The 22,821-nt window shown below is 40.2% G+C and overlaps 3 protein-coding genes across 3 annotated transcripts in view; 1 reads left to right on the top strand and 2 right to left on the bottom strand.

Moving 5' to 3' along the window:
• The first annotated feature begins 422 nt into the window (after positions 1-422).
• Positions 423-7,027, top strand: ca6 (carbonic anhydrase 6). The gene is made up of 10 exons (XM_042490958.2): positions 423-582; positions 1,192-1,371; positions 2,276-2,424; positions 2,881-2,976; positions 4,591-4,657; positions 5,285-5,442; positions 5,636-5,762; positions 5,874-5,957; positions 6,046-6,078; positions 6,180-7,027. The coding sequence occupies exons 1-10, from the start codon at positions 492-494 to the stop codon at positions 6,812-6,814; spliced, it is 1,620 nt and encodes a 539-aa protein (XP_042346892.1). The 5' UTR covers positions 423-491; the 3' UTR covers positions 6,815-7,027.
• A 1,269-nt stretch (positions 7,028-8,296) lies between these two features.
• Positions 8,297-16,628, bottom strand: slc2a5 (solute carrier family 2 member 5). Its single transcript, XM_042492352.2, has 11 exons — positions 16,490-16,628; positions 16,240-16,338; positions 15,976-16,136; positions 15,764-15,888; positions 14,551-14,703; positions 14,142-14,455; positions 13,866-13,976; positions 13,683-13,784; positions 12,061-12,136; positions 11,730-11,857; positions 8,297-10,026 (listed from the first exon to the last, which is right to left on the bottom strand). The coding sequence occupies exons 1-11, from the start codon at positions 16,532-16,534 to the stop codon at positions 9,802-9,804; spliced, it is 1,539 nt and encodes a 512-aa protein (XP_042348286.2). The 5' UTR covers positions 16,535-16,628; the 3' UTR covers positions 8,297-9,801.
• A 3,581-nt stretch (positions 16,629-20,209) lies between these two features.
• gpr157 (G protein-coupled receptor 157) overlaps positions 20,210-22,821 on the bottom strand; it is a 7,827-nt gene continuing 5,215 nt past the window's right edge. The window contains exon 4 of the mRNA XM_042491018.2: positions 20,210-22,233. Within this exon, the coding sequence (XP_042346952.2) occupies positions 22,015-22,233 (219 nt within the window). The 3' untranslated portion in view covers positions 20,210-22,014. The remainder of the gene's footprint in view (positions 22,234-22,821) is intronic.

Genomic DNA, 22,821 nt, shown 5'->3' with positions numbered 1-22,821 from the left:
CCAGTCACAAAAGCAAATGATCAAATACTTGTGAAAGGTAGGTCTGAGAGCAGCAAAAGGAAAGTGATGTAGCTCCAGGTTTCAAAGGGTAAAAGTAAAATAAATATCGAAAAAAACGTCAAACACAGAGTGATGACTGTGATGCTATATGATGATATTCCAAAGTCAAACATGAGACTAAACTTTGATCCTGGTATGAATTATTAGGGGTATTTACCTGAGGTGATTACCTGTAGTCTGATCCTGTAACAGGAGCAGAATAATCTGCAATCAGTTGTTTCACACGGAGAGATAAAATTTCAACTCTTTTTTTAATATCATTCATCAGATGAGACAGACAGTCCTTTCCTGGCACTTTGGGGCTGCTGGGTAGAGCTCTGGGCGTTTTCATCAGAGGTTTGTTTCAACACCTCCCTCCACTCGCAGTTTAAATCCAGAGAGAAAACCTCTGTGAGGTGCCAGTGTCCTGCGTGAAGAGCAGAGACGCAGCGATGGAGTTTCTCTCTGTGTTTGTCTCCGCTGTTTTGGTGTGTGTTGTTAGTGCTGGGATTCCTCATGATGGAATACACTGGACATACACAGGTAGGCGCTTTTTTACTTAGATTGAAGAATTTACATCAACTGTTACGTATAATTTAAACACCAAAAGTGGCAGGATTATATTGGATTAAAAGATGCGTAAAACGCACGTGAAAACCTATCCAGTACGTTTTTGTTTTATATATATATATATATGATAATGATATATAAAACATGAAATGATATGATATGATATGATAATATGAAAGGGCTCTCATTATTATTGGACATCCACCCGAGGCACTTGGATGCAATGTTTTCTGTGTTGCGCGCAGCAACAAACATTTGCCAAATGCCCCGGTGGATAATCACAGTCAGACTGTGCGGTTACACCAAGAGCTCGTGAAGACAGCCACAGAGACAAATTATCAGGTGTATACAAACAGCGCAGCAGTACGAAATAATTTGGGAGTGAGTGTCACTGGGACATACACAGCCAGCTGTCACAATCTTATCCAGTTGAGCAAGTCTTGTGCGTGCCAGTTTAACCAACATGTGACCAAGGTTTAATGAGCACTGATATCTTGCAATAGTTCGAACAAGGTCGCACCCTAATTTCAGTTATCTGTGGGTGATTTTCACAATGTGATGATTTTGGTTTTCGCCGCACAGAGGGAGATTTGGACCAGATGCACTGGGCGACCAAGTACCCCGCATGTGGCGGTAAGAAGCAGTCACCAATAGACATCCAGCGGCGGAGTGTGAGACACAACCCAGACATGCTGCAGCTGGAGCTCACAGGATATGATGCCCAGAAAGGAAATTTCCAAATGACCAACAACGGGCACTCCGGTAAGAGACATTGGGATGAGGAGAATTTATAAATTACTCAAGCACAAAGGTCCCAGTTAAAGGACCATGCCACTGTTTCTGTTGCTGAACTATAAACTAAACTTTATGTGACCACTGCTGATCATTTTAATATCAAGAGTCCCCTTTAATTTCTGCGCAGTAAGACTCAATTAGCACATTCTCAAACCTTTACCCTGAACTTCAAGTCTGCACCTTTTTCCTCCAAAGCACCAATATTATTACATGACATTCATCTGATTTTACAAATATGCACTGCACCACTTCTCATTCGTTTGAATTATTGCAGACTTCGTGTTCACTGGGGTGGACTACAGAACCTCTCACTGTAACTCTAACACAAAAAACAATTCAGTTTACAGTAAACAATATTGCTCAAAGGCTAACTTTTACCCATGGATCCTTGTGTGATCAGTTGAGCTGGCTAACGCTTGATCCCTGTGCTGCACCTAATACATATTGGACAGTCAGCTGTATTATTACCGGTATGTCAAGTTTAGGGATATTCTCGTGAGTCACAATAGATTGTCTTGTAACTTTTTTGAGTAAGAAACTCTGACACACCTTCCTCCTCAGAAACCACTGAGGAAAGTCCATCATGAGGGTAATGCACCTAACCATGCTACAACTGATACTGATTTAGCAGATACAGGCAAATGAGATAAGACCTGAAAATACTCAGAGGATTTGCTCAATTCCAATTCAGTTTTATGCAGCATGTGTAGTAGGGGGTCCCTGCTCTGTCTCTTTTTGAGCAAACCTTTTTTTCAACCAGGAAGTCTCTGGAGATTAAAATCTATTCTTTGAAAATCTGAAACTCTACAGCCTTGCTGAATTTTGAGTGTTTTCATTGATGTATCACTGAATATCTTTATATTTGCAACAGTTCAAATCGACCTGCCTTCCACTATGGTGATCACCAAGGGCCTCCCAGGAAAATACACAGCTGTCCAGATGCACCTGCACTGGGGCGGCTGGGACCTGGAGGCCAGCGGAGCAGAGCACACCATAGACGGCATCCGTTACATGGCAGAGGTTGGCTTTAAAAAAGAGTTTAAAAATGAATTTGTGGCTTGATAAACAAAGATGGGGCAGAAACTAATCTGGTTTCACCTTTGCAGTGATGACAGGCCTGACATCCTCTATTCATCAAAGCCTGCACTAATCAAACAGAGAGTTTCTAAAGACAGACCCGTGCAGCTTTAAAATGCACAAGCGAAACAAGTTACAACGAAGCATGGAAACAGCAGTTGCACAGCATGTAGAGCAACAGATTATCTTAACAGTCCATCAAAGTAAAGTAAGCATTACATTAGTACGGATATCAGAACATCTTTAATTTGAAAACTGATCCTCACATTCTTCTCTGATTCCATTTTTGAGCCGTCTTTGCAAATTTATTTCATAGAAGCCTTTATTTTCATCTGAATATCTGGTGCTCAGTCATATTTTGGCACCTAACCTGTTCTGCACTTTCACCTTGCCTTTCAGCTCCATGTCGTCCATTACAACTCTGACAAGTACAAGAGCTTTACTGAAGCCAGAGATAAGCCAGACGGGCTGGCAGTGCTCGCCTTTTTCTATGATGTAAGTAAGCCATAAACATTTTTGTTCCCTTTACTCCACTTTGTCTGACCACCATGTTGTTTGCCATACACACCGGATGCCAGCCCTATTTCTAATGAATGATCATCACTTCTGCAATAGGAAGTTTACAGAAAAGGTCTTTGTAGTGTAAAATGGTTACCAAATGGCCTTTGAAGTGTATGGTACTTTGTTTCGGTCATCCTGCTGTGTTAAAGGCTCCATTGAGTGTTCATTTGCACAGCGACATGTTGAATGAGTACTTGTTTCCAGAGGAATGCTCTGGACCTCAGACAGTCAGCGGCCGTCAGCAGCGAGACGTCAACGCTGGCATCCACAGTGATAGCGGCACAGAGTGGCTGAGAGTTAGTGCTGCTTGAAAAAACTCATTTAGTAACAAATGATTCAGATTCACAGGAGGCGCATTCCAGTTCATTACATCTGGGAACATCACTCAAAAGAAGTCCAACAGACATCAGACAGGATGTGAACCAAGTTAGCTGTAACAATGTTAAACGATGTGTACAATAAAATCATCCATCACAGTTAAGAGACCAACATCACGGTTCAGCTTTGACCTTTTATATTCAACACACGGGGAGATTATAATGGACATCTTATATCCCATTGAGGATTAATCAATTATGCCTTCCTCTTATGTGCACTCACTTTCAGTTTTTACCCCTCATAAAGTGATTTAAAGACTCATAAAAGAAAAACATTTTCACTCAGTCCCACCAAGTGGGGCACAGTATTTCACCCTTTAAATGTCAGTCTGTGTCCATGCAACCGCAATTTACAGTCATCAGTCATAATTAAAGGAAACTTATAACTGACAGCGGAGCAAGAATACAGCCAGTCAAAAATAAGACTGCTATCTTATGATGAGTGTGTTGTCATTAGTCACACTAAAGATATGTTTCTGTAAATAGTGCATATATCGCAATAAATATTACTTACTTGTCAAAAAGAAGTGTTGCGAGTTCAGCATCAAACTGATATTTACTCTACTTTTGCGCCCTCTTACATTGCTTCTTGTCTTTGCTGTGGAATGTTGCTTCTTTCTGGGAGCTGCTTGTGATAATGGTCATTTTCCTGGACCTTCTGCCATTGCTGTGTTTTTTACACATTAACTAATTCATTGACCAAGACTGTAACTTCTACGCTGTATCCATTGACTCTGTGCTCCGGCTGGCTCAACTTATTCTTCCTCTCCTGTGGCACACTAGAGGCTACAGTGACTAACTATCGCCTCTCAGCCCAGGATGTGTTATTACAGAAGGAACAGCCCGTCCCTGGCTGCTTATCAGTGCATATCTCTGCAATACAATACATTGGCATCTTTAACATACCGTCAAAGGTGTTACTTCTTTACACTCAGTTGATAGAGTTAGTTCATTTTTTTGATGTTTTAAACTAAAATTATGTCCAGATTGTACATAATGCACCTTTAAAGTGTTGTACCCAGATCTTGAAAATTACTTGGTGAATACAATGTTAATATAACATAGCCTATAAATAAAATGACAAAAAAAAGAATAACCAGAATGATAATGTACACACTTATGCCATGTGTTTTGACAGAGGATTTAATCTTCAGCTTTGGTTTACTTTCAGGATGGGCATTTTGAGAACACCTACTACAGTGATTTCATCTCCAATCTGGAAAAAATTAAATATGCAGGTCAGTTACTGCACGCATAAATCAACCGAATGTCGTCTTTTGGTCTTATGTGAAATTAAAGGAATAGTTCACCTGTCACTTACTCACATTTCCACAGTGAATGAAGAATCCAAAAACAGAAAATTCTAGATGAATTTGGACCACACTACAAGGGGGCCACACTTAACAACAGAAAAACTTTATCAAAACATCTGTTTACAAACTCCCACAGAACTTATGCAGTATAATCTGAGTCTCATTACTCCACTCAGGTGCTCAGTACTTCCCAAACACATGCATTTTTACTGAATCATTACACTTACGCACATGTGTAACATTTATCGGCAAGCGAGGTGAAGCACATTCGCTTGCCCAGACGTGTTTCTCATCTGGGAATGAGACTGATGGTGCAGAAGGGTTTTAAATAGTAAGGTTGTAAAGAAAATGCATGTGTTTACTGAGCATGTTAAAAAACAACCCCTTTAACTAAATGTATCAAGAATTTTCTCCATTTTTGGATTGTTCGCTCATTGTTTAGGTATGTAAGAAAAAGCAAGTTTTCTTCACAAATTTGCCCTAAAACAGGTGAGTAATTGATAAAAATAATCATTTTGAAATTGAAGTATTCCTCTTATGTGATTCCGACAGGTCAGTCGATGCAGATATCAAGCATCGATGTGCGCTCTATGCTGCCCGAGAACCTCAACCATTTCTTCAGATATCAGGGTTCCCTCACCACTCCACCCTGCTACGAGAGCATCCTCTGGACTGTGTTTGACACTCCCATTACACTCTCTCACAACCAGGTACAGCAGACCGCAGGGCCTTTGTTCCAAAAATTGAGAAATTATGGGAAATAAACCTACTTTATAATGTTACAGCTGATAAATAAAGTAAAACTTTCAACTATTCCATCATATATGGAACCAGACTGTCACCATTTGAGGGCAATTGGCTTCTTTTGCAATGTCATGGCTTTATTTTCTCTGTTTTGTTCAGATCAGGAAACTGGAGAGCACTCTGATGGACATGAACAACAAGACACTGTGGAATGACTATCGCATCGCTCAGCCTCTCAACGACCGTGTGGTGGAGTCTTCTTTCCTGCCACGCCTTGGCAAAGGAAGTATGTTGCTTGTTGCAACAGTGTGATTACATGATATCATTTTTTTGTCAGAACTGACATTGTGTATGACCAAAGTCTGAGTCTAATCCACGTCACTTTTTGCCTTTTCAGCTTTTTGTCGACAAGATGAGATTGAATCCAAGCTCCTGAAGATCGAGGGTCTGATAACGTCTCTTGGAAAGCATATGCATTCAGGTGAGTCATAAAACCTGCCATAGATGGCAAGATGTGAAATGAAAGTGCACATATTTACCCTTTTTTTTTTTAACTTTGTTACTATAAGGTGGACTTCGCAACTCAAGGCCCACTATATATGGTGAGTCCTTGGTTTATATTCTGATTGACTGAGACTGTATGATTCAAGGTATGGATATTTCTCGCTTTCCGGTCTGATTCTAGTGTTTCTGTTTCCCTCAGAACCTCGCGCTCTGTTTCCTCTGGTGCTGAACTTCCATGAGAAAAATACTGGAAGTTACGCTTTGGCCCGCCTCAGTCATGCCATGGAGCTACACTCCTTCACTGTCTGCATGCATGTCCTGCCTCAGGCCGATGGCATCAACACTGTCATCTCCTACGCCAGTAACAGCAACGACAACGAACTGATGATCTCCATCAACGAGGACAGAGATGCAAGAGATGTTGGCCTCTGGATTGGCAATGAGTTTGTCAACCTACCACACAACTTCAAGTCCCACGACTGGGCAAACTACTGCATCACCTGGTCGTCCCACACAGGCGGCGCGGAGCTGTGGATCAACGGCATGGTGGGGGAGCAGCGGTACCTGAGGAGCGGGTACACAATCAGCCCTGGTGGTGAGTTCATCCTGGGCAAAGACCAGGATGGATTACTGGGCATCTCCAACTCAGACGCCTTTGTGGGAAAGATGACTGATGTCAACGTGTGGGACTATGTGCTGACCACAGCAGATATCCGGGACCAGATGTCATGTGAGAGAAACAGCACCGCGATAGGAAATGTGTTCAGCTGGGGAACCACCAAACTCAGTCTGTACGGAGGGCTGGAGCTGGACAGCCAGTACAGATGCTCCTGAAGAGGCACTGCTGCTTCTGTTCGCATGAGCTTTCAAATGCTGCAATAAACCAAAATATCACTGCTGATGGTGGAGGTTTAAAATGTGTTTGAGATATGTAATGAAGGATGAAATGTGTATTAGGCCCCTGTAAGTCATTCATTAATGTAACGTAGGGCTTCAGCCATGTATTGTATTCATACCTTTGCATCATTAATAAAGGCTTACAAGTGACTTGTTGGTTTATTTGGTTTCTTAAGCACCCATTCACATCTTGATAATGCTGCATGCAGACTGTAGCACTTTACTTGCGGTTTTAAACTGGATCCAAGAGCAAGACCACAAAACAAGGGGAAAAGGAGTAAAAAGGAGTTTATTGCAGAGTTTAGCATGTGGATGAAGCAGTAAGACTGAAGTGAGGCTGAGGCTGATGGTGAGAGGCTGGAAAACCGTGTGGCTTACAGCACTAAAAGAGCTGTGGCTGATGGCACAGGTGTTGAGAGGCTAGCCAGCATGTGGCTGGAAATGGAGAAGACAGCAATTTGTCGTGAACCAAAAACACAGGAGAATTACACTGGAAGGCTGTTTCCTGAAAACAACACTGGAGATGAGCCAACAGTGCCAGTATGAAGAGCAGAAACAATCTGGCAGCATGGAAGAGAGAGACCAGGGTTTTGAGTTGCAGTTGAGTGTGAAATGAGTAACAGGTGTGCATGCAGTGCTCCAGCACCAGGAAGCCACATCCAGCCTCTGAAGACACACAGAAACACAGCAGCAGCACAAAATCCAAATCCAGGAAAAAATATGACCCCCCCCAAACCATACCAATATACAATGCACACATCAAGGATTAGTCCCAGTACATTCCTAGTCCCTACCACCAAGCTTTTGCCTTTACCTTGCGTGTTTTTGTCCAAGGGTAGGAGGTTACAATTCTTGCTGGCATGGAGGGGTACAGTGAAGAGTAAAGGCACACTGAGTCTGTTTTTTTGTTATGTGTCTTTTAAATTTGTAATCCGAAAGCAAAAGTTATGCGCAGAAACCTTGTGCACACAGTCCCATGTGTTTTTTTTTTTGTTGTTCGATTTGACTCATTTGCAATATGAGACAAAATGTAAGGACGCAGGAGATACCTCCTTGGCAGTCACCACTTTCTCACTGTGTCTTGTACTTGTACCACAGCAGCATAAATGGACTGAGCCACCCCCCTCCCTGTCTCCTCATTGTTGCTTTCTCTGTATGTTTATGGTCCACATCCTCCTTCTTGTCATCATCATCCACTTAAAATAGTTGTAGAAAGTGACCTATCTGAGTTATGAAAGGACACTGTGCGACCCGCTCCTCTCTCTTGTTGTGGATGTGTCCCACCACCACATTTTCTTCTCCAATTCTTGACCAAACAACCCTGTGAAGGCTTTTAATGGATGCAGAAAAACAAAGAAAATCCAACTGGTTCTGAAAACTTCAATGACAGACTAAAGTATCGGACTCTGTATGCAAACATGATTGACACAACCTGAGGTTGTATTTATTTTTAGATGTGCCACAATTCCAGACAAAAACAATGGACTCAGTGTGCAAAGGCCTTAAGGCCTACAGACCAAGTGTAATTATAAATCATTGGCAGGGTGACTGCACAAGCAACGAGGAAACCCACAATTGTAGTTTCTTTGTAATAAAGATCTTAATTATGATACCATCATATTATCTTACTTTAATGTTTCAGTGCATTATGGTCCTTTTTCTTTTAACAAGCATAACAAAAGAAACTTCTAGCATGCATATGTCACAATTGGAAACCAGTTGGCTAGCTGTTACATTGATATTGATGATTTGTGAATGCAAGTTCCATATTTGACATATTTCCATGTAGCATTCCCCCCAATTGGGCATTGGGCGCTTGACATTTAACTAAAGTCCAGCAGTAACGTTAATGCACATATCAGGGCTCCTCTAATATCAGTACAGGCTGGCAGGGTAGGAGCATGACTTGCTAAGGTCATTCTACAGAGAAAACATTAATGGCCTGGTGATGAAGCAGTGCTCTTTTTTTATTTGATGGCTTGTTTGATTAGTTGATAGCATGAAACTTAAGTTGTAAACAAAATCCTAAAATGCGGACGCGAGCTAGAATTTTAGCACGTCACCTCAAAATCAGTGGGTTTTTGGATAGATGCCTGAAATAAGGTCTGTTGTTAACAAGAGACCTTTACATTTTCTTCTTAAACACATTAGTAAATACCCCTCATAAATTGTAATTTTATCTCACATCTCTAAAAAGGTGGTTGCATCAAGTGGTTACATGAAACTAGACATGCCTGTCATTAAGTCAAACAGCACCAAACTGCTTTAAAACCTTGTTGTGGTGGAGATGTTGAAGTCATGCAGCCATGGTGTAGTTCATTTGTAGCCTAACATTAGCTTTTTACTTTCATTTTCTTCGGAAATTATTTGTGAAAATTGTCTTGCTAAACAAAATGAATCATAAACTTCAGTTTGCCACAGGGCTTGTGTTATGCAATCAACACCACTCAAACGCAAAAATCTCATTGTTATTTTTGTTGAGTTAACCAGTGCAATTCTGATTCCAGGGCTAGCCTGCTAATAACTTCATCCCTGCACAACTCTCTCGCAAGCTTCCTGACAGTCGCAAAAGGAAGCCTAAAGCCTGCACAAGAGGCATCGCCACAGCAGAAGACGGCATATTGACATCAGGCAACGCACATGCATCTGCGTAAACATCAGCAACTACGATTTCTGATGACATATCGGGGTCTTGAGGGATTGTCCCATTTCACAGGGGAAGACTTCAAACGCAGCCACTTCTAACTCTGTCCTGAGGTTGTACTTTAAAAATAAGAAATGGGATGCTTTGTAGCCACAAACAATACAAAAACAGATTATGTAAAGATCCCTTAGAAAATAGAGGCGAAATTAAAACATTTCCAGTCTGTTACAGTTGTCCCCAGAGTGAAGACTTCCTGTCCTCTGAATGATCTCATTTTTCTTCAGAAGGCTGTGACCCTCACTGCGTCCTCTAGGCTTTCTCTGCTCTCTTTCAGTGGCAGATCCCCATCACCCAGTTTAATCTCAGCTTTGTTCCTCTTGGCAAACATCTGGCTGATCTCCAGGAAGGTTTTGTTCTTGGTCTCCGGGACCACCAGCCATATGTAGATCAGTGTGACCAGACAGATGCCGGAAAAGATGACAAAGCTGAAGGAGCCCAGACCTCTCTGGAGGGAGGAGGAGGGAGAGGAAATGTGATGAGTGAGTCCTCAAGATGAAACTATGCTGTAAATATATTAAAATGGTTGGGCTTAAACAGCAGCCAAGGTGGCTTATTTTATTAGAATGCTCTTTTTTGGGTTTCTCCTATTCAAACTAAATTCCTCCATTGTTTGCTTTGTGGTTTGAAGATCTGATCTCGAGAGGAAGTAAACATGACACTGGGTAATGGTTGTGTTTATCTCTTTAGATTACACCACTCAGTCCATCGGAAAAAACACACCAACCAAAGTGTTTGTCATAAACCGGGACTAATGCCACCTGTGCTAGAGCATCACACTTGTTTTAGTAACATAGTGGACCATGATTAGTTTCTACAGGTGAAATGATACATCAGTCTGAATGGATCAGTTATCCACAGTCCGATATTATCAATGCAAAGTGTTAACACTGAAACATATCAGCATCTTTAAGATATGCCTTTGTTATGACAGTATAACAGTATGACAGGTGGTTGGCTAACTTGGGGCTAAGAGAACCACATCATCATTGAAGAACCTTTTCTTCAAAAAAGGTACTTCAGAGGCAAATAGTTCTGGGCAGAACCTTGGCCCTTCAGGAAGAACTCTGGAACTCTGGAAACCTTATTATTAAATAAAAAAAATGAAGACATTATTCACAAGTGCTTTTAACTAAACATTTTTAAAACCTTAGGTCTTATTATCAGAATCAGAAATACTTCATTGAACCCCAGGGGGGAAGTTCTGGTTTGTTACAGTCACTCTGATGACAGTATAGAGAATTATTGCAAATAGAAAAAAAGTACAAACACATCATAATATATCTGTATCTATATATATATATATTAAGTAATTACTTTTATTGTTATTTTTGCTTATTTTTTAATTGTTATATCGCTCTCTCTTTCATTTTTAATCAGATTGTTTTAATCTCTCTGTGTATGAAATGTGCTTTATAAATGCCTTATTTCTAAGAGTGAAGTAGAAGATGGTTGCCAATAAGTAAAAAAACAAACAAAAATCAGATAAGTTCCCAAACTGTTGCTTTAAAATATATTTGATCTCATTATGAATATGTTTATTGTCAATAAGTGATAATATTTTTGTCTCAGGTGTGCATGATCCTAACATATAGATACAGTATGTACATGATGTTAATGAGGTTTATCCTGGTTATGATCATATTCGGGTATGGTCTTTACGTGAGCATATTGAAAAAAGGCTATTCATATTCTCTGTATACATCCCAGTTTCCTTCAGAGTACTCCATCTTTAGGTTTCTCAATAACGAAATACTATTGAAACACATGAACGCTAAACCAATCAGAAGTGAGATATTCATGTCCATGTAATTGCACTCGTTGTTTTATACAGTGAGTTTGATGCTTGACGACGATCCATGACTGAAAAGTTGTATTTTTAGTCCACTTGGCACAAAAAGTGTTGAGGAATTCATATTCATTTTTACTGGATTATATTAAAGCTTTTATGCCAATTTTAAAACAGACATACCGTACATACTGAAGTAAAGTAATTCAAAATAAAGTTTAAGTTATCATATCACAGTCAGGATGTGAGCGAGATTGCTCTGCTGTTTACACTTTAAAAAACATCTGTAACTAATTACTAATTTCAAAATAATAATCAATCATTCCCCCAATGAAAGAGTTCTTAGAAGTTGTGTAACTGACCTCTAGGAAGGGGAAAATGAGGCCAACAGTGAAGTTGGAGAGCCAGTGGACGGAGCCTGCGACCATGAAGGCGGCGGGCCTGGCCGACTGCCTGAACATCTCGGTGGTCACCACATAAGGAATGGGACCTAGAGAGCACAGATGTGGTTAACCACAACCAAAACACCCGAGACACATCATCACTCTTAAGGGTCACACTGAGGATGTCTCAGTGCAGATTTACGACATACATCATTACATGTCTGAACACATCCAAACAACACTTCAGCTAATGGAGCACCCTGTTGTAATCAGTATGTGTGTAAATAACCACCGGTGGGGTCAGACTCACTGGGTCCTATGGCGTGCCCTATGACATAGATGATGACACAGGTGATGCTGACGTAGGGCATCCACGTCACGGTCTCCTGTCAACACAGAGAAACAGCTGCTGTTATCATTAATTAGTCATGTTGATGTTTCCAAACATGGACAAAAACGTAACAAATGGCTGCTCTGTGTGGGAAGATTTAAACCCCCTGTGATGTTGAAAGCGATGCCTGTCTGAAAATGTTGGGTCCAGGTGAGATTACAGGGTTACGGGAGGGCACAGCTAGTTTTGTGGTTGTCTGAATGCCAGTGCTTTCTCATACTTCAGTGGTGGGCGACTCTGTTTTCATGTCGCCATATTCTCATGACCCCGGCAAATGCAGACGTCAAGTCATCACATTTATTTTCCAGATGGTGCTTCAATATATGATATATTTAAATTATAGCCCAGTAAAAATGCAGCACGGTGACGCATTTCCTGTTGTTTTGGCTTTGTATTCCAGCACACTGGCACACGAGGTTAAAGTGCTGACCATGGAAATGAATGTGTTTATGTTTCAGGTCATTTTAGTTGTATGGCGCTGACTTTCAGCTTTACAGCAATGGTTCTCTCCCTCAGGACGACAGCTAATTCATTAAAGTTCCCCTCCAGGCGCGTTTTAAAGTATGTGAAAATAGTCTGCTATGATTAATATTTAGTTTAACATGGTTTTTCCATATAAAAAGTTTAAAAAAAAAATCTGAAGAGGGGCCAGATGCAGATCAACTCTTTTTCCCTCATTGAGAATTTCTAGAACTGGTCACGCGAACACAAAAGGTAACTTCTGGCGTCCGGATCATGTGTCGAAATCACAAAGCTGCAGCATTTGATGACTTCAGAATAAGAACGGCTGAAAGAGCAGTGCGCCTCAAGATGTCTTATGTTAAAGAAACCAAAGAGCCATACATGCTTGAGTCTCAGTCAAACTCAGATGAGGAGTCTACTGTGTATCAATTTGGCGACTAGCAGACGTATCAGAATAGTAAAGTGTATTACGTATCTTTTATATGTTTATGTTATTTGATTGCTTGTTGGTTTGTAAGTGGCAGTGACTGACACAGTGCTAGTGGTTGTGAAACATACAACAATATCTGCTTCTATGGTGTTTTTGGCCCGGCCAGGCATTACAAGAAACATAAACATTAGTGTAGTAGAACCTTTTTTGGCACCTTTTGGGCTCTTTTGTAATCTGTCATCCACTCATTTTATCTCAGGAAAAATATAAAGTGTTTGCTGATCTGTGGGTTGGAGATTTGCAATCAGTTATGATGATTTAAAATAAATGCATCTCAATTTCCACTACAAATTTTGTCTCCTAAAAATATGACTCATGCACACCAAAGAGGAAAATCCCGAACACAGTTCACGAGATATGGATGTAATCCTCCTCGAATTAAAGCTAAATGTCAGGACTTTCATCTCATTGTTTCAAATACAATGTTATTATGTGTCACATGTTTTAAAAATCTCCCATGACAGTCTCCATAACAAATCTCCTGACCTCAAAGTTGAGAAACTGTAGTTGGTTTGGTCTGCTAAACCACTAGAGGACAGCAGAGTAACATGTTGAGGATGTGAGAAACACTAACGCTTTCGCATGGTACCTGGAGGTTGAGAGCGACAGTGAGCAGCACACAAGCTCCACAGCAGATCCCAAAACCACAGAGGAGGAGCAGCCGTCGTCCCAAAGCTTCCACAATAAAGACCTGGTGAAACAAATTAACTGTTCAGAACAATTTCTCCGGCCAATACGATCAAGCAAGTAGATATATTAGCAGGGTACCTACAGCGGCTATGGTCATGAAGACATTGACTGTGCCTGTTCCCACTGTGACGTACTGGATGTCATTCTGCTTGACTCCTGCAGTGGCATATATGCTATCTGCATAGTAGTAAATCTGAGGAGGGAGAGAGAAATGCATTATGGTTAAATTATACGCTAGGAGTTAAAGGACAGAGTTAAAACATGAGAAGGCAGATGCAACAGTGCTTGAATAGAGTTAAAGCAGCATTATATCTGAGTCATCAGTGGGTCAGAGTGGAGGAGAACAGGCCCAGCTCACCGCGTTGACCCCTGACAGCTGCTGGCCCATGTTCATGACAATAATGGAGACCAGCTGCCAGCGCAGAGAGCGTTGGGACAGCAGGTTGAGCACAGACAGGTGGCCCTCAGCTCTCTCCGACTGGTCCTCCAGATGCATCTCTGACAGCTCTGCATCCACGTCGTCCCAGCCACGCAGGCGCTGCAGAGCTTTCTTTGCTGTCTTCTCATCTCCTCTCTGGATGAGCATGTACCTGGGGCTCTCTGGGAAGAAAGGCAGCAGCAGGAGCTCCATCAGGGCAGGGATGCCGGTCAGACCCAGCATGAGGGGCCAACCTGGACACAAGGAGAAAAGACACATTAAAAGATCTCTCCTTAGAGTCAGCTGTCAAGGATTCAACATCTAAGGAATGAAGATGTCTAACATTTACCTGTGCTGTTGCCCAGTATATTTCTGATGCCCAGCACTTGTGCACTGAGGATGCCAATGGTGATGAAGAGCTGTGGTATGATGCCGAGGGCTCCCCTCAGGTTTTTGGGAGCGAGTTCTCCCAGATACATGGGCACCACATTGGATGAGAGACCTTCAGATAGTAAACGTATATACAATCAAGCACCAACACAAGTATATGCAAATAGAAATATTATTTCTATTAATAGAAATAATAGAAATACAGTAAGAGTAAACAATTAGCACAGTATGTAAGTATTTAAATATTTAAAATAAAGAATGTATAATATGGTTAGTATGCAAGTGTGTAAAAATATAAATGTAATAATGTAAGAACAATTAGCACTAATATGTGAATATTTAAATTATAATATGGATAATGTGCAGAGTGAGTAAAGTGTGTAAATTATACAAATGTGCCTTATGCTACAATGCAATATATAAAACTAGTACGTAAGGTAAAAATATAAAAATATCAATATATATGCAAAGCTACAACAATGAATAACAAGACATAAGCAAGAATAACAATAAGAATATATAAAATATGTACAATGTGTAACATATTTAATATGGCCTTCATTAAAGAGTTAGAAGAAAATTTAAATAATTGCACAGTGTCAAGACAGTGATATAAAGAATCATTGCCCTTCAATAAATATTACAAAGGATAGCACTCATCCTGGTTTCGCCTCTTTGACCTGTTGCCCTCTAGCAGGCGCTACAGGTCCATACGGTCCAGAATGAATAGACTCAGGAACAGCTTCTTCCCCAAAGCTGTCACCATACTCAACTTAAACCTGCACTGAAACTGTGAATGCAACCTGCAGTGTCACTTCTATGCGTATAAAATCAACCTCACTCTGTGCAATACCCAACTACCACTCTGCTATGGCAATTGTTTTTTAAATCATGTTTTATAGTGATTTTATAGGGTTGTAAAAAGTCTTATAATATATGTCTTGAATGTTTTATAGTGTATATTGCTGGTGCAACTCGGGAGCAGCTCTTTAAATTTCATTGTACTTGTATAATGACAATAAAGACTTTCTAGTCTTTCTATTCTATTTAATTCTATTAAAAGCCTTTTTGCACATTTGAAGTATAATAAATAAAATATGGAATTTTAATTGTAGATAGATGTATGAAGTCCAAATGCCAAACAGTTGTTAGAACAGTCAAACATATCTGACCTGCACAGATGCCCACTATAAACCTCGCCACAATGATGATCTCATAAGATTTGGCGATCTCACTGACACCCATCATCACAGCGGGGACGATGGAGAAGATATTGTTGAAGAGGAGGGTGCCCTTCCTTTCACAGGGAGAGTGCATTTAAAGTCATGTTAGACAAACAAGTGTACAGTTTTTAATGTGCATGACGATAAAAAGGACATATTACCTCCCTAGTTTGTTGACCAGAGGGGCCACCATCAGAGACCCAAAGAAGCCTCCCAGAGGGTACATGGACACAGAGAGGGACCACAGCAGAGTTAGGAAGTTCTCCTCCATCGCTCTGTTGTAACGCTCCATGTAGGTGGTGTTATAGAACTGCTGCATGAACTGAAGAGAGCAGGACAAGACTGATAGAAACACATCATCATGTATGTGACACTGGCTGCTAAATCACTGTGTGTTAAAGCTTTTGTGTCTTTGCTTGTGTTACCGGTGATGGAGAGTTGACCACAGCCACATTGTAACCATACTGGAAGGATGAACCAAATGCAGATATGAGCGTTGCCAAAGCCAGCACCACAGTTAATCTCTGTCGGGGACATCAGCACACTGTGTGAAGCCTCTTTGTGCAACACAAACACCATCCATCATGATTACGCCACATTTGCACACTGTCAGGGAGCAGACAAAACAAACACCGATGTGATGGTGGTGATAATCACACCTGATGTTTAACTCACCCCTCTCCTCTCCTCAGGCTTTCCCCATTCCTCATTCTTTGCCATGGCTGTGTTTAGACTCTCTTTCAGCAATAATAGCAGCACACTTGGTTATTATTGCTGCACCACCGGATTCTGCCCTTTGGACACGAGATCAGAGAGCACTGCAGTGGTTTACGGCTCGGCTTGTTTTAATGTTGCTGACTGTGCCCTCAGGTACAGGAAGTTTTGTATGCAACACACTCAATATATTAAACACTGCCTCATGCTAGATGTTCATATCTGATGTTTTTATTGCACCTTCAACTAAATTTGTTAAATTGATGAAATCTAAAGCTGTCATTATGAAGTTATGTAATCACAAAAATGATAACGCCACATGAGCGTCTTTATTGCTCATTCACCTGCAGACTGGATTACAGAGGAGGTGTTAGTGCAGAGTGGGGACACAATGCTGAAATCACAGACAGTGGGCAAAGACTTCACTGTTGATCCTTGTACAATTTGAAGGATTTAGCTGAAGACACTTCATCTCACACTGATTACTGAACGGATTAATTTTCGGCACAAACACCACAGCTGTGAATCTCTTCTATGTTTATTTTGTCTGGGATTTGTCACGTGCTGCACTGCCTTTTATCTCTGAAGCAGAGTCCGCTTGTCAATACAAAGGCCTCGAGGCTGTTTGCTCTTAAAGCTGGATGTTATGTGCTTCAGGCATGCCTCGCTGCAAAAACAAAGCTGATACTCAGTATGTGTCTGTGAGGGGATAATGCTGGTGGGAAACGGCAATTATTAGAAGTCAAAATTATGTGTGTCACAAAAGATATAGTTTTAAGTAAAGCAAGATGAGCTGTGAGAATTTAACTGAAACACAAGTCAACTTTCTTTTTTGTTAGGCCCCTCATTTAAATACAGTATTTATACAGTTAATTATTTATTAATTTAGTTTTTTACAAAAAATTATAAGAATCAACAGACTTTTTAAAATACAAGTTGTGCTTATATATACTGCCAAACAGCTTGTTAACAGATACATTTTTTCATCAACAAAAATAAAATACTTTATATCCAACACTTCTAAACCACATAATTAGACAAATAAAATGTTGTCTTGATGATTGCACTGAAGAAAAGTTAAGGATCCATCCTAAGGGGAACATTAAATTCTCCACCGAATTTGTCATCTATCTTCCATAATATTGCCACACTCACAGTGGACCGGAGATATCATACTCTTTTATTACACACATTCTTCCTTGTCAAAATAAGGCACCTATAGTTTCCCATAATGCAACTGGACTGCACACAGTTCAGCCAGAGACTGGGGTAGGTTATGCAGCAAATGTAGCTCCGAGCTGTAAGCCTTAGAGGTCTGGTAGCTTTACTGTGGACTTTAGAAAAAACATCACAATCAGCTCATGAGATTCAGTTTTTTCATGCATTCTCATTGTGTGTTTATGATATGAGACTTTTAAATGTATACTAGACAGGAACTGTGAGTTATGATAATAATTTTCAATATGGAGGAGGGGAAAAAAGGGGAAGGATTTCTGAGGCCCAGCTGCAAGGGGAGACCATGGAGGCCAGCAATAATCATGTTCATCCTAAATATAAGCAATGACAACCAAATTTTATTTTTGAACTAAAATATTCACAATTACTTGTTAAAACAAACAAAAATAATGAATAAATATGAAAAGTATTTCTTTTTTTAAAACCTATGTGTAAAACTAACTTTTTTAGGTTAAAACAAATAGTTTCTGTTCACAGTGCTGGCCTGGTTTTTGTGAGCGCTATCACCACCAAGACTGAAAGTGAGTGCCAATGCAAAATTTGCTCTTGTGCGCTATATTTGCAGTTTTTCAGCTCTGTGTTCATGTTTTTCTTAGCTCCCTCGTGAAGAATGTTGATTCCAAAAAGGCACCTGCAGGGTGCTACCTTTTCATAAAGACCCACCTCACCTATGAACTGTGCCCCAAAACATCCCAAACACAGCAAAATAAGAAGAAAATAAGAGAATACAGGCAGAGGGGCAGAGTCTCTGCAGATATATACACCGTCACACACTTCTAGTGGGTCATAAGTGATGATTAAGGGGGAATACATACTAAGGAAAATTCTGCATGGTATACCTTTTATTAGTATATGTGCAGCAGTTGCAGTGTTAGCAGTTAACAGTTGTTGAAGCTGATGCTGTGGTTGGTAGCATCTGAAAATTCAAAAAGAAGGAGAAGAAAAAAGACGTGTCAGTATGTAAGAGGCAAAGTGCAGCTCCACTGTGTCATTTTAATATATTAATTATTCACACACACAGAATCTGTAGCAGCAGCCTCTGTCTTTGTGTATCTGATGTTTTCTGCATGTATTAAATGTTCTTTCACCTCTAACTTAAATAGACTGCTGCAGCTCTGAACTATCGCCCATTAGCTTTTGTTGGACAGTGTGTGTTTGAGAATTGGCTCTGAGAAACACTGACGCAGCCAAATGAACAGCCCGCGTTGTGAAAAAATGACTTCCATTATCTTGACTGGTGAATGGTCACCCCGTGCAGCGTGGTACGGCTCGCTGGTACTCTTTAACTTAATAAATTAAGTGGGCAGAGAGCCAGCGGAGGAGAGAGCAGAAACCCCTTCCTTAAATGTTTCCCCGGGCTTCTGTTACTTCAAAGTCAGCCAAATCTCAGAGCCTGCACAATGGATTAATTCCTGCAGGAAATACAGCACAGTGTCGGTCGTCTGTGCGGCCTCTGCTGTCCTCAAGGACGAAAAACTGTTCACTGGCAGTTTTGGATGTCATCAGCATAAACAGCATTCACTTCCTCTCTTTTCCCAGATGTTGTATCCAGTGCTGTCTGAGAGTGACCTCTGCACTGTGTCACATTACTTTAGACTGCAGATAAAATTAGACTCACGGAAAAATCTTTATCTTATAAAAACTGTGTATTTATGTTTTTAATATTTTTAGTGTAAACAGTATAAAGTCTCCATGTTCTTGAATGATGCATGAGAACTAACTGCCCTCATAACATTACAGTGTAATGAAAACTCTGCCTGACATGATATAAAGGCTTAATACAACAATATTACCCACTTCTGCACTGCCTAATTCATCAAACAGACCACACAAGTGCCATAAATCCACTTACTATAATGCCACCTTCACAACCCAAACAGGTGCATGCCCTCTGTGAGAGCCAAGCAAACAATAATCACTTGAGGATAAGAGAAAATTGGCTTTCAACAAGGTGGAATTTCTCTGTCCTCGCCTTTCCAAACATACACCGCAGTAATGAATCTTATTTTAATGTAGCTCATCATCACCGTGGCAGGCTCATTAAAACTCAATGGATCTCAGACAAGCTGAAGGAACTATGGGAAGTGTTTTTGTAAGCCAGGTTGGTTCCATGAGCCCTCGTGGAGTTCAGAGGGTTCACACTCCTCGTTGGTATGCGCCCGGTCAGTAGCTCAGACGAGGAAACGGGAGCCAACAACAGCAGGGGTCAAAGGAGAAGTGAGGCTCACAGAGAAGGCTCGGGTTTCAAGGAGGAAGGATAGCATGTGATGACACGTCACGCAACCTTACCACGATGACAGAGATGATTTTGAGTTAATTTTGGTGTCATGTCAAACACTGATGGGGTTTTGCAACTGCTGTCAGAAAAATGTTGAAACTATGAAGTTAGGCAACAGGTAAAGACAAAGACATCAAGGGAATTAATACTGGACATGAGCATTATAGTTTAAGATTTCAATGTAACTTTTAATGCATTTTAAGTAAATTGACCTCTGACAGAAAACTGACCCATATAATGTCACTTTTCTTTAAAGAGACAATCAAATGTTATCAAGTTTCTTGCACAAAAACCTTTCACACACCAAAGTTAAATGGGACATAAGTTGGAATTTGATATGTAAGTTACATTGCACAACATATTACAGGGAATACTACCCAAAATGTAAACAAACACAAAGAAAAAAACACTCTTTTTTATATCTTGCTTAAAAGATGGCTGTAAAAAGTTTGCAGTTTGCCCAATAACAGAAGAACAGCTGTGGGCAACTTCATGCCAGTTATGAAGGATAGTAATGGGGACAGGTTTTCACTTTGGAAATAAAAGTTCATTGTAACATTTTCCCCTTAAATGGTCTTGTTCAGTGTTTGGTTGCACTAAAAGTACCTCTAAGGACTTGGATGTTCGGTTTTTCAGGTAGCTACAATTTGTCTGAAAGGTATTAAGCCTGTTTTCTGCCAGTGAAAATTAGCATTGGCATTATTACGGTTAGGCTATCCATCTATGTAAATTCACTGCGCTATCCAAACTAGCAGGAAATGTTAGGGTTAAATCCATCCTCTTGTCAAAATATAATCACTTCTAGCTCCAAAAATCCAAGATGGTGACAGCAGAAATTTAAACTCCACAAACCTATGGGTGGGTCACAGTGGCTTTGCTCAGTATTTTATACAAATGATGATCACACCAGCGGCATTATTTTCTTCTACATTATTGATCCACAACTTTGTATAACTCTGATTCACCAAAATATGACTAAAGCTCTGTAATAAGCAGACTACTGAGCCATATTTTAGCATAACAATGAGTAGAGAAGTATTGTACTGACTCTGAGATAAACTAAAACTGACCAAAAACTGGAGCCACAACAACAGATGGATTAATCAATTAGTTGTCAACTATTAAATTAATCTCCAATAAATGTGATAATCAGTAAATGGGTTTAATCTTTCTTCAACATGAAAATAACCAAAAATTCTCTGATTCTAGCTTCTCAAATATCAGTATTTGAATAATGTATATTTACTTCTTTACTCTGGGCTTTGGTAAACACTGAAACACTGATTGACTTTTTTTTTTTTTATCAGATTATTCAACAATGAAGATAATTGTTGCTTGCAGCCGTACCACAAATGTTTCACACCCATCTTTCAAGCCAACAGACTGTTCGATAGTTGAAAGATCAGCTTTTGGTTGGATCATCATTCAAAGCTTTCTGTGAAAGTTCAGTATCAGTTCATCACTTAAAGGAAGAATCTTGTACCGGCACTGAAATGTGGGTAATTTTTTCCCATAAATATAGTATCTGGATACTCAACGGAAAAAAACAAAAACGGAACATTAACTCAGAATGTAAGTGAATCCACACAGTACGTGATAAATAAAGCTGAAAACTGTCTTTTAAATGAGTGACCAGCCTGTCAAAATTCAGAAAACATGTATAAAAAAAACAAACTTAAAGTGAGACGGCACTTTAAACTACAGCACACCTGTAAAACTACCGTATCCATGTGCAACATATTCAGAATGCAACACTTCAAATGCTTCATCAAATGCTGGTGCATAGTTTGGCTGCATCTGCTCATCACCCAAAGTGCACACATGTGACTGTTTCTGTGAAACAGATGTGCATGCACCTGCAGAATCTCCAACCCTCATAACAGGCACTTGCTGTAATAAGGCTCAATGTAAGGCAGAGACCTCCACTGCTACCTTCACGTCAACCTTAGTTCGTCCTCTCGTCAACAGGATATCATCTATCAGCCCCGGATCGACCGGTGCTGTCTGCCTCTCTCTGTGTGGTGGTGTCCTGTCCCGGCAGCAGCCTGTGGGGGGTGTCATGCGAGCGCTGCACATCTGCTTGACGCTTGGAGCAGCAGCAGAGCGCGGTGCAGAGGCGAGTGCGGATTGGCCTTGTAAGTAACACAAACATGATGCAGTTGGCTGCTCCCTGTGAGGTGTTGCCAATTCCCTGTTGGGTCCAAACAAAAGACTGTTATAGGAGGAGTGTAGCAGAAATAAATTATCACATTGGAATAGTGTCCCTTAATGGATGTAAAATGTTACAAAACATCTTCATGTTATTAAATGACAAAGAGAAAACATCATGTTATGAGTTCAGCTACTCTGTCATATGATAACGTTTTTTATATTACTATAATATTTGTTTGAATTGATTGGTTTAAAAAAAAAGCACATTTTCTAACAAACTATTTAATTGTATCAAATAAAACACATGGAAACAATACGATGTAATGAAAATGTCCAGGAAAGTATTACATTATTAAGGCTTCATTCCATTTCTAACCCATTTAAGTTATTATGGTACTTTCAGATGTCCAAAATACCAGTTTAAAAGGAACTTTTCATAATGAATGTGTAATGATTCACAGACTTAACAGAATGCAATCATGACATCACACAAAGCAATTCACACACACACACACACACACACACACACACACACACACACACACACACACACACAATTTATAACAGTATCAACAGAAGAACATATCAAATATGATAAATTTGAGATTCAAAATAGAGATTAATGGAG

This window comes from Plectropomus leopardus, chromosome 9, assembly GCF_026936395.1.
Source record: "Plectropomus leopardus strain MGB_pleo_1.0 chromosome 9, ASM2693639v1, whole genome shotgun sequence".
NCBI classification, from domain to species: Eukaryota; Metazoa; Chordata; class Actinopteri; order Perciformes; family Serranidae; genus Plectropomus; species Plectropomus leopardus.
The sequence above is the reverse complement of the archived record's forward strand: the minus strand, read 5'-3'. Positions and strand labels throughout refer to the sequence as shown.